This window comes from Pelodiscus sinensis, chromosome 7 (assembly GCF_049634645.1).
Source record: "Pelodiscus sinensis isolate JC-2024 chromosome 7, ASM4963464v1, whole genome shotgun sequence".
Lineage (NCBI taxonomy): Eukaryota > Metazoa > Chordata > Testudines > Trionychidae > Pelodiscus > Pelodiscus sinensis.
In genome coordinates, this window is record NC_134717.1 from 46,949,674 (window position 1) to 46,962,382 (window position 12,709).

General features: G+C 43.2%; 1 protein-coding gene across 6 annotated transcripts in view; it reads right to left on the bottom strand.

Annotated features, from left to right (window-relative positions):
• Positions 1-12,709, bottom strand: part of CCDC141 (coiled-coil domain containing 141) — a 163,361-nt gene that overhangs the window by 116,999 nt on the left and 33,653 nt on the right. For all 6 annotated transcript variants that reach the window (XM_075933728.1, XM_075933726.1, XM_075933727.1 and 3 more), the window contains 3 exons: positions 11,699-11,890; positions 7,883-7,991; positions 4,109-4,362 (listed from right to left, as the gene is read on the bottom strand). In XM_075933728.1, the coding sequence (XP_075789843.1) occupies positions 4,109-4,362; positions 7,883-7,991; positions 11,699-11,890 (555 nt within the window). The remainder of the gene's footprint in view (positions 1-4,108; positions 4,363-7,882; positions 7,992-11,698; positions 11,891-12,709) is intronic.

Consider the following 12,709-nt stretch of genomic DNA (forward strand, 5'->3'; position numbering starts at 1 on the left):
AAGATTACAATAAACATGTGGGCCCATGCCATACAGTGTGGCATGAAGATATGTGTGCTTTACTAGTCAAGCATGTGTACAAGCAGGATTTCTACTGGTAGCCTTCGTGCAGAGACATAAAATATGCTAGAAGAAACTATAATTTGTCATTGTAGAGATGAAGGAGGGATCCCAGAATCCACTGATTTCAGACAACTGCCTGTACCAGGAGCTTTAAGAATGTACAGGCAGTCCCCGAGTTACGCGGATCCGACTTATGTCGGATCCATACTTACGAACGGGGCTTTTCTCGCCCCGGAGGATGTGGGCGGCGATCCCGCCGCCCCCATCCTCCGGGGCGAGAAAAGCTGCTCCGCGTCTCCCTGGTATGCTGGGGGGACAGGGTCCCCCAGCAGACCAGGGAGACGCGGAGCAAAGCCGCAGAGGACCCGGGCGGCGGGACCGCGTAGACGCGCTGCGGTCCTGCCGCCCGCGTCTCCATGGTCTGCTGGGGGGAGGGAGGGGAGCGCAGCTAGTGCGCCCCCCCCACCAACAGACCAGGCTTTTCTCGTGGACGCCTGTGGTAGAGCAGCTGGGGCGCTGCCGATTGGTCCCGCAGCGCCGCTCTGCGGCGCTACTGGACCAACCCAGCAGCACCCCAGCTGCTCTGCCCCAGGCATCCCCAAGTCAGCCGCTGCTGAAACTGACCAGCGGCTGATTCCAGGAAGCCTGGGGCAGAGCAACTCTGCCTCAGGCTTCCTGGAATCAGCCGCTGATCAGTTTCAGCAGCAGCTGACTTGAAGATGCCTGGGGTAGTGCAGCTGGGGTGCTGCCGGGTTGGTCCCCGCAGCGCCGCACCTCGGCGCTGCGGGGACCAGCCCAGCAGCGCCCCAGCTGCTCTGTCCCAGGCATCCAGATTCAGCTGCTGTTGAAACTGATCAGCGGTTGATTCCAGGAAGCCTGGAGCAGAGAAACTCTGCCTCGGGCTTCCTGAAGTCAGCCGCTGGTCAGTTTCAGCAGCGGCTGAATCTGGACGCCAGTTCCGACTTAAGTACAATTTCAACTTAATACAAACCTACAGTCCCTATCTTGTACATAACCTGGGGACTGCCTGTACTGCTGCTCCCAGTATGTATTGTTCTCCATGGGCTCCAGGACATGGCTTGACTGGGCATACTATGTCAAAACAATTGTGCATCTAACTCAGTATCCTATCTTCTGACAGTGGGTAAGGCCAGATGGTTCAAGGGGAATGAACAGAACTGGTCAATTGGGGTTGTTGTTGTGGTGCTGTGGCAGAACATTGCCCAAAAATGTTCTCCATCAAGACAGTCTGGTTTTGCGTGGGCTTCAGGAGCTATTTTTGCATGTGCTTCTCATTCTTAATAGGGTCTCTTGCCAATTCTCTGTCTCTCCACAAGGATAACTTCCTTCCACTCCTCTCTTTTTATCTGTCTTCTAAGATGCTGTCATAATGTCCTCAACCATTTCATCCTTGGTCTTCCTTTTCCTACTGTGGAGATTAATCAGAAGCTCTGCAGCTGATAAGGGTCCTGCCATTCTGGGGAATGTGTAGACATTTTCACATTACCTCCCCTTTGCTTAGGAACCCTGTTCCAATCCAAGGCTGCTGATATGGCATACAGCTGGGGACTGCAGGTTTCGGCTTGGGCTTTGCCTTTGCCTGAGTATGAGTAGGCAACAGCATTTAGGGGTCTGGGTAGATTGCAGGTATTGGAAGGTGAATGGGTGGACAAAGGTTTGCAAGAGGCAGGTTAGTAATTGTGGACAGTCTTTACAATGAAAGATATTACTCTGATCTAAATCACCCTAAGGCAGTGTAAGGGCTTATTCAAAAAGGCCACAGGTGGACAAGGAAGATATGCATTGATATTAATCACCAGAAGGGTCCCTCCAGAAGTACTGCAGGATGGGAAAAGCTACTCTACCCGTAAAGCTAGCCCCAAGAAGGATGTTGTGTCGTGCAGCGTGTGTGCCAAAAAAGAGCATTAAGTTTGCCTTAAATTCTGTTTGCTATTACCTGCACTCAGACACACAAAATGCAGAGCAAAGTAAGTACAACTCGGCAGTCTGTGTTCTGAACTTGATGGCTTAATGATGCCGAGCCAAGTGTCTTACAATCTCTGTACAATTATTGTCTCTGTCTTTGGGAAATATACTTCATAAAATGCTAAGAGAGCGGAAACTCAGGGCATTGTGAAGCAGAGTATGTTTATATTTTATAAACATGGCTGCATGACAAGGCTGTTTTACAAAGCCACTCTGGCATTGCTGGCTTTATCAGGGCAATGGAAGCAAAATGGATCCTCCCTGTAGTGTTTGATGGGGGATGGATGGGAGAAAGAGGTTGAAGGGTAGATGCTGGGAAGATAGTGGCAGCTACTGTTAAGACAAGGCTGAACTCTCTCCTGTTCCCAGATAACAAGGAAATCTATGACTTTTGTGCAGCACCACAAGGCCTGGATCTACAATGCTGATTACAATGAAAAGCATATATATCTCCAGTGCCACATAATTGCAAATAGAGACCTCTTAGTTGTGCACCAGCATTTAAACAGGCTGATGACATCTGGGCAACATGACCCTATAGCACTAGAGGGGAGACAGATAAAAAGAGATGGAAGTCCTGGTGTGATACAGTGCAGTGTGGCATACAAGTGGGAGGTCTGAGAAGTTAATCCAAAATATAGATAATTCCCTTTTCTGTACAAACACATTCTGAAATTAACTGAATCAATTTTCAAAGCGGATTATCCAATTTCCACTAATTGGCCAGCCGATTCAGAAGAAGAGTTGTATTGTGTGGATGCGAGCCCATTTTAACTGGGAAAAAAAATCCTGCAATTAGCGTGAAATAAATCCCACTATGTAGACAAGCTCAGGAAACAAGATTCAAGAAAAATACTTTTTATGCCCATGTATAAAAAATGTCTTACACCTGTTAATTGAGATGCCCTAGCACCTCGGTGCTTTGGAGAAAAGGTTTTAAGTTTAGCCAGGAGCTTGCTCTGGTATCTAGGATGTGCCATTTGCTTTTCTTATGAAAATTCACCCAAATGTGGCCAAATTCCAAACCTTTAAAAATTCCAGTTGCACATTCTCAGAGACTTGCTAGAGTTTGGCAGCTCCATGGCCCAAAGATTCCATCCACACTGAGGATACCCCTCACCACCCAGGGATGCAGGAGCGGAGCAGGACTTGCCTCTGAAATTGGTCCCACATGCAAGGAGCTACAGTCACAGTGGAATTGGGAGCAAGGAGACTGATGTCCTGTGCTATAAATGCTGCCGCTACCCTTCTGTCCCGTCCCCCCACCTCCACGATGACACCAGGTTGTGGGGAGGGGAAAAAATGAAGCTGCTGCCTCATTTGAATGCAGAGGGGTGGAAGGATAGACACAGACAGGGGAAGGAAGCTGAGGAGGCAAGAAGGGTTGGGTGTATATAGACACACAGGGGGAGGAAGGCAAAAGCTTGAGCACAGAAGTGGAGGAAGTTGGATAAGAGCAGAGAGGGATGGAAATAGGAGCTGGGCATGGGTTGATAGCCAGAGAAGGGAAAGGGACTGGATGGGTGCACAGACACTGAAGAGTATCACCACAAGAGCGTATTCATCTCCACAAAAGCAGGCCCTGAACTCAAGCATTCTGAGTCCCTCTATTCCTCTGCCCTGAGCAAATAGCTGTGAAACCACTGGCAAAGTATTTCTCTAGTTCAGAAAGAAGATGATCATCTACTGAAGTCACCAGATGCTCCATTAACTCGTGTGGTAGAGGTTAGTGCAGTGAAGCTAAAGGTCTAAAGCAGGCAGGTCACCCATGTGACAGGATTTCTGGGAGGTAGATTCAGTTATTTTTAAACTTAGAAAATTACATTAAAAAAATATAGCAAAAGAACATTAAGGTTGCAAAATCAAGCATCCAAAATTTTAGAGAGACCAGAAATAAAGTTGTGCTGTGAGACATCCATAAAATATAATTCAAAGTAAACAGATCAGTGTGCTGAACTATTATCCAAATGCACTGGAACCTCTTTTCCTGTTATTCTCCCACCACATAAAAAAAGTCTCCTGATTTTACCATGGCTGGCTTAAGTGCTGTGCATCATACCTGGTTTTCTTGGTGATGCCAATGACAAATTTGCAGAACCTGCTCTAATCCTTGGCGTTGTTGCTTCAGATATTTGTCCAGTTGCCTTCTCCTGTCTTGTAGCAGTTCAAGGAGACTGTCAATTTTTAAGCAGCTGCTGTGGGCTCCTTGAATCAACTCAGGGTTCACATTAGGCCCGTCAGACTTGAATTCTTCTATGAATTCAGTCAGCTCATGGCTTTTGTTTAAGAGGGCCAATGACTTTTCCAAGAGCTCTGAAAGAATAAGATCACATATGAAAAAACATGCTAATTTTGATTAATACAGTCATTAATATATAAAGCAAATATTGTAGAAATGAGGTTTCTGTCACTGATGTGGATGTATTTGAGAGAGGACTCGATGAGAGTCCAATTCCCCAGAGTACAGGCAGGCACTGCGAAAGCCAATCATAGTTAGCTATGAAGAAGCTCCACTTTCTAGCTGAATGCAAATAACGTACAGTATAAGCACTGGAACTCTTTGGAAACAATTACCATTCCACGGAAAAATACAAATATTTTTAAAAAACGGAATTTTCCATTGAATGGAAATTCCAAATGTTTCTTTTTTTTAAAAGAGATGAAACAACACTTTATATTGACATTTTCAAAATCTTTCTGAGGCTCCCTCACAGTTGTCTGGAGACCTAGCAGTCTACTAGAAAGGTTGCCCCAATGTCTAGGAGTTTGGATACATGGGAGGCTTATAAATTTGGGCTGCTGAGCCATCAGGAAACCTGCCTTTCTGTATTTTGAAATCTGTATTTCACTGAAATTATCACATTCATCTGGAGTGTTTTAATTTAGAAAAATTCACATTTTCCGACAAAGACATTCTACTGGAAAATTTCCAACAGCTCTAGTAAGCATGTGAACAAGCCTGAAATAACCCATTTAGCTAAGTACACAAAATGCTTATTACAAGATGAGATCCTGCACAAGTTGTTTTGAGCCTGCTTCTACTTTAGGATGAAGTGACCATGCCTTTGCTTCTTAGGAGATGTTGTCAAAACTGTTAGAATAAACATTTGAAATTTAACAGGGATAACTCCAAAGTGAAATCACTCATTTCCCCACCCCCAATTAGGCGTGCTCCTGGCACACCGATAAGTTTACTTTTTAAATGTAAAAGAATTGTCACCATAGCTTGTTAGCGCAAACACTTTGTAAAGAAGGCCAGCAACTTTTCTGCAGAGAAAATAGTCTCTATTAGAAAGGCACAGCCTAATACAAGCATGATTTTCATTAATTTTATGACCATCCTCTAAATTCTTAGCACTTTGGAAAGATGTAAACCAAAAAGGGGAGCATTTGCTACTTCTTCTGTCCCTTTCTGAAGCCTATCTTCCCTCTGGAAAACAATTTTACTTGATTGTTTCAATTATGGACCCTCTTTCCAGCAATGACAATCAATCACTGCCAGGTATTCCAAGCTAAAATTGCTGTGTGATGAGCACTTCAGTCCAATAAAGATTGAATTGGGACCACCAAGCCCATATTAAAGTTACCTGAGCTCAATTCACTAGTGTCTCTTGAGTAGAATTGCATCTGATTCACAGTGCCAGCATTTGAAGCAGCTAGCTTTCTGATACAGTGCAAAAACTGTTCACGCTGCTACTCTACTACTGAACAGTCAACTGCAGTTTATTTTTTTCCTGCCTGTTGTTTGATTTCCTATAACAGGTTTCCTTTAACATTTGGTTAAAATTACAAGGCTGGAGTGTATGGATCTGTAGGAAGAAAGCAGTCTTATGTAGGATTTCAATCTTTCAAAATAGACTGCAATTGTACTTAGTTGTGCAAAGAGATTGATTTTGAGATGGTGGGAAGGCACCTTGCCTCCCACTCTCAAAAGATTAGTATGTTGTCATAGCAGAAAATGCTTCATATAAAGATCTGATTTTAAGATTAATGCCCCATCTGCTGAATTTCTTATAACATGGGAGAATCTGTCTAGTATTGAGAGAAAAACATAAGATGTGGAAGCAAGAGTGTAAGCCTAGTCCTGGGCCCCTGACCTGTGCTCAGACCTGTAAGTAAAGGTCCTGTGGCTCCTTTCAAACCACCGGGGCCTAAGGGCAGAGGAGACAGAAATGCAAATACAGTCCCCCAGTCAATAAGGCCCCAGGCCCTGGTGCAGGGCACAGCAGCAAAGCAAACACAGTCCCACAGTTAGTAAGGCCCCGAGTCTAGTCCTACAATTAGTAAGGCCCCAGCCCTGGTCCAGGGCAGGTCAGAAAACAAATGCAGTTCCAGTTATTAAGGCCCAGGCCCTGGTTCAGGTCAGGTCAGGCAAACAAACGCAGTTCCCCAGGAATGAGCAGGGAGGGGGGAGACTGCCACCCAGTATGTGTTGTGGCAGGGGGCACACAGGCCCTCTCTAATCCACCGCGTCCCAGCCCACGGCCCTAGGAGTTGCAGCTCTGGCTGCATGGATCTGGCCTGCAACACACAGACATACCCTAAAACATTACGAGATCAGCCTGATAGTCGTTGGCTTCCCTTGGGCCACTTCCTAACTCCCCCTCAGCATCTGCCTGGCTCCATGCCAGCTGCTGGTCTTCAGGGTTGTGGTGCTATGAATCCTTGGGCAGGGTGTAGAAGGTCTCCTCTTTGAAGCAAGAGCCCGGCCGTCTGGGCCAGTCCTCAGCCTCTGCAAGGTCCTCCAGGCCCGCTTGGCTTGGGAGCTCAGGGCCAGCCTCTGCTTCCTCCGGAGGCTGGGGCCCTACTGAGCTTCTGGGCTGGGCTTTTATGCTCCTTGCCTGCCCCCTGGCCTCTGTGGAGTTAAAGAGGCAGGACCTCGCTCGGCCCACCTGGACTCAAAAACGGGTTCTTCCCCCTCAGGGTCAGTGAGTGGCCACACCTGGCTCACTTTAGAGAGGTACAGGAAGTATGGGGGGGGGGGGAGTTAAGTGGGACAGAGAATTTTATTTCCTGGCTGCATATGACTGCCTGAAACTTCACTGCAGAACATTATTGGAACTTGGCTCCACCATGGGACAAGAAAATTCATCAGGGGAGCTTAGTGTCGCTCTACAAAGCCAGAAGCACACATCAGGTAAGCCATTACAGGCAGCTGTAATCTGAGGTTTTCTGGGGGCCCTCAGTAGCTCATTTCCAAGCCCACTTCACTCCTCTTGCCCCATACACTTCCAATTGTTGGGTAGGAGGCAGCATGTGCCACACACTGTTCCCCATCTGCACACCCAAGAGGCCGCTGTAGGACTGCTGTGGAAGACTGGCACCAATGCAGGTTTCATCCCTCTCCAGAAGCTCCTAGAAAAGCTCAGCCCTGGGGCATAGTATTATAGCAAGCTGGCTGGCATCCATCCAGAATGCTCCCCACCTCCACTTTCACTGTGTGGGAAAACATGGCTGGATGAAGCAGCAGTGTGGGGAAGCCAGGAGGGGGAAGCTTTAGCGGAGCCAGGAGAAGTATGGAAAACAGTAGGGAGGTGTCAGAGGACAGGAGAGAGAGAGAGAGAGAGAGAGAGATCCGGAACAGATGTTTAGAACCATTATTCATTGACCGTGCTTGTCAGATGAGTATTAGCAGGTAGGACACTGCCAAACACTGAACAATACTCACTTTCTGAGTTCTCTTTGCAATTAAAGACACTACCGGAGCAAACAGGATTTCATAAAAGAATGTATTTATATAGGAAAACCAGAAATCTCTCTCAAAGCCTAGAACGTCAAACCACTAACTATGCAAGTGTGTACTATTGGCCAAAGAAAAGAATCCTTTCCTTACCTTTTGCGTGATGCTCATGCTGATAAAGGAGCTCTTTCAAAGACTCAGTGTTCTCGAACTCCTGGGCATTCTGAAGGAAGTCCTCCACTTGGTCAATTTTAATAGCAAACTGCAGTAGGAATACAAAGAGAAAAAACGCAATGCAGTAATGCTTAAAATACAGTATGTCAACCTACGCCTTTTGGAACAAACGCTCAGATTAGTGGGGAAGGGTATCAAATATTTCTAGTGACAATCAACTACAACTTTCTAGTACAAATTTTTGGAGGCTGCTGTGGGGCCTCTGTTTTCACGAGGTTCTGATTTGAATCAAACCCTTGTCTTACTGGATGTTTTCCAATGTAACTGTGTAAAATTACAGTTTGTCTTTTCTCCCCTGGTTTATCTGCCTTCAAGTTCATTGATAAAGTGCTCTTAAATGATCCTCTGAATTTTAAAGATTGTTCTAAAATCCCCGTATTAACAATTGAATAAAGTTTTCCCTCTCACATTCACATTTTATTCAGGTTCCCTTCCAAATCCTCTCTGCCATATTAAAATCTAAATTCCAAGCATCTCTAGGAATAATGTTGAAGGCAGATACAATCTTCAGTCTGACTTTCTGAAAATAAAAATTGATTTTAAATCCACTGTTATGGTAAAACATTAAAAAACAAATTACAGTGAGTGAGGCCATAGCACAATGATCATTAAGATTAGCTTACTGCTTAACAGCTGATTTTTAAGTTCTCTAAAATACACCTGCTTTCTTAGACTGTTCTGAAAATTACTAAATAGGTATCACCTGCTTAGGACTGATCTCAGCTACAGGAAGCTACAAGACAGATCTCACTGATTTAAGAAGATATTCAAGGTAAAATTTGAAATGACAATGTGGCTCAAGCCAAACTGACAAGCCATAGAAAGTGCTGATGTGTATTTTAAGTCTGTATAGTGCTTTTGATGTTCTGGAAGGGCACTGCTGGTCAACCATAACTATATATTAGCAAAGATTTGTGACAATGAGTTAACATTACAGCTTATATCAAGTTATTCTTTTGATTAATTATATCTTCTATTTCTTGTGTCATAATGCTCCTTCAGTATAATAAAAGTTTTTCATTACCACACCCTGGCTTCGAATGCCCTGAAACTTTGGATCCAAACCCAGTCCAGAATCTGAAGTCTACAGGTGATTTCTAGCCTTATAAGTGTGACCTGCACCTCAGACCTTACCACTTCAAACCCTGGGTTGCTCGAAATTTAGACTTGAATTTTGCAGCTTTGTGCCATCTCTAGTAACTGGATTGCCAAATTAAGGAAGACCAAATGATTGAAGTGCACACTTGGACTTCAGTGTCATCAAGTATATTGAAACCTATGATGAAATTAACAAACAAGATGAAAATCAAGCTCTCTCCTTTTGCTTGTTTAGACTCCTTTTCCTCATGATCTGTATGCTACACAATTATTCCATTATGCTTCAACATTTGAGATTTGAGTTTCATTAAAGAATATCCTTGCAATAATGTTTGTGCTTTATAATAGTAAAGCAAAGATTTCACAGAATTTAATTATAAGAAAAGAATCTCAAAAGTTAATTACTGTGTATTTTTATTTAAATCTATAGGACAATTTACACAGGTATCTAACTTAGTCTAGACTCAACAGAATGGGCCAGACCACTGGTCCAGTTCCAACTGCTTTATATTGTTCCCCTGGCAAAGAACAGCTTAAAAGGCAGCTCAACCAGTCTTATACTGGGGAGTAACCATAGTGACTCCTTAACAATCTCCTCTTGGCTTCTTGATTTAGGATTTGGCCCAGGCATGTCTGCATCTGGCTGATCCCTGGTTGCTGGAATGGTTTGTGAATTCTATTGGGAATCTGCAACGTTTACCTCAGCCCTCCTACTTTTCTAATTTCTATTAAGCATCGGGATAGTACAGTCAGTCCCAGGATCTGAAGTCCCAGACGGTGGATTAGAACAACACTTGTCCTCCCATGCATCGTCTTGTGAAACAAAGACTAGAGAGCACCACGTCACTGGGCGCTCAACTTCTGGTGCAAATCCACCCCACTCCTCTGTAAATGTGAAGTCAAATGATAGATTTAGTGGGCTGCGCAGGGAGTGCACATACTGTCATGGTTTGGAGTCCCAACCTCCATGAGCTTCCTGTGTGAAGACGTGAAGAGCGGTGGGATGATGGGATGGCATGAGCAGGCTGGGAGAGAGATAAGACTGGGAGAAATGTTGCTAGATTCCTATCTTTCTGGTTTTGTGCCACTGTACAAGCTTTGTGCATATGGTTCTTATATTTGTCGTCACTTGGATGGCTAGACAGGCAACTGCCTTATTTGCAAGCACCACTGTGAGAACTATGCCCACATTTTAATACCCAGCCTTGAGTCCTGTGTTTAGGAATTTGGCCCTCAAAGAATTAAATAAACTGAATCTTAGATAATGAAAAAGATCTATTTGGACATGTCCATGTTCAGTGCAGTATCGAATACTAGAACTGGAAGGAACTTCAAGGGGTCATCAAGTCCAGTCCACTGCACACATGGCAAGGCCAAGCACCATCCTGACAGTTATTTGTCTAACACCTGCTTTTAAACACTCTAGTGATGGAGATTCTATAACCTCGCTAGGCAATTTGTTCCAGTGGTTAACCACCCTGACTATTACAAAGTTTTTCCTAATGTCCAACCAAAATCTTTCTTGCTGCAGTTTAAGCCATTGCTTCTTGTCCTATCCTCAGAGGTTATGGAGAATATTTTTTCTCTCTCCTCCTTGTACCAATCTTTATACTTGAAAGTTATTTCCCCTTTCAGTCTTCTCTTTTCCTAATTAAACAAACCTAATTCTTTCAATCTTCCCTCTTAGGTCATGTTTTCTAGAATTTAATAATTTTTGTTGCTCTTTTCTGGACCTTTTTCAATGTGTCCACATCTTTCCTGAAACGTGACACCCAGGACTGGACATAATACTCCAACTGAGGCCTAATCAGGGCAGAGTACAGCAGAAGAATTATTTCTCATGTCTTTCTTACAACATTCCAGTAAATACATCCCAGAATGATGTTTGGTTTTTTTTTGCAAGGGTGTCATACTGATGATTCATATTTAGTTTGTGGTCCACTATGACCCCTCGATGCCTTTCTGCAATACTCCCTCCTAAACAGTCATTTCCCATTTTGTATATGTGAAAGTGATTGTTCCTTTCTAAGCGGAGATGTATGTTGTGCTAATTTTCTCAGCTCATTTCTCCAGTTTGTCCAGATCATTTTGAATTTTCATCCTATCATCCAAAATATTTGCCACCAACCTTCCAGGTGAAAACCAAAACAAATAAGTCATTAAGCACTTTCTCCATTTCCACATTCTCTGTTATCGTTTTGCCCTCTTCATTTAGTAATGGGCCTACCCTGTCCTTGGTCTTCCTCTTGCTTCTTTTTGTAGAATGTTTTCTTATTACCCTTTATATCTCTAGCTAGTTTGAGCTCATTTTGTGCCTTTGCCTTTCTAATTTTGCCCCTATATACCTGTACTGATTGTTTATATTCATTTATATGTAGGTACAGACTAATTTTTCATTGTTATTTTTCATTATTAGTTCTTTTTTAAGTAAAACATTAGGAAGAGATATCACATTTTTACAGATATTCATTCTAAATGTTCTGCTCATTTTTCTTCTGGAATACTCAAAAACAGAAATGCAACTGGGATTTTTAAAAATTAATTAGCCCTTTGCATCAGTAGATATAGAATGCAACACACTCTTGGAGGGATTGGGATTTGTTTCAAATTAAGCAGCATTTCATTTTAAATACAAACCTCCAGAGCATTTTCAAAAAATACTGCAGTAAGTTTCAGAAGTGCTCTTCGCTTCTGCAGCATAATGATGAGGGCATCCCAGGCATCCCCCAGAGTCTGTGCCATAGCATCATACACCTGGCTTTGCTCTTTGTTCTCCTCGGCAGTCTTGTCTGCTTCATGTAACAGATTCCATACTTGATCTTCCAAAGACTGTATGCGGGCAGGGGACGGAAAAACAAACAAATGTGTTATATCTAATCAGAATTGCAAATAACACAATGATATTACTTTGGGATACATTTTCAATAGGATTATCTTTTCAGTTACCCACAACTATCCTATTATTGGCATATTTTCAACATAAAGTATTTTAAAAATGGTGTGTGGCCTTTTCTAGAGATGGTATCAAAAACTTACCTGTTGAATTCAGTTCTGTATTTTGACGCTCTCACACAATTCCATAAAATGTTGGTGACAATGCAAAGGGGATCCATCATTCCACACTTAAAATTTACATTCAGATATGCTCTGCTACTTAAATGTAAATCATTCCTGCAGCTAGTAAATACTCATGTGTTTTGGGTCTTCATTTGTTAGAATATCATACAGCCATAGCAATGCAACCTCCCTGCAGTGCTGGAGGTCAGTAAAACAAACCCAAATTAAAGCCCTAACAATATAGGATACAACTCAAATATAATTAATTCACAAATACCTCAAAGCCAGGGGCTAATTAGATTAAAACTATATTTACATTGTCTAAGACAGGCCACAGCTTACATGCCAGGATTTCCAGTTCTGCCTGGTATAGTTCTCAAGATGAACCACATAATTAAAATGTTCAGGTTATCACAAGAATGAGCCCAGAATGTTTCATGCCCTTTGCCATAAGATAGGATAACTTCTGTGTCTTTTCTTGTTCATATTAAAATCTTCAGAGTGTCTAGAGAATTGATTGTTTGTACTATACGTGTTTTTCATCTTGGGCCTTTATCATGAGAATAGATTAATAAAGTGCCAATTTCTGCT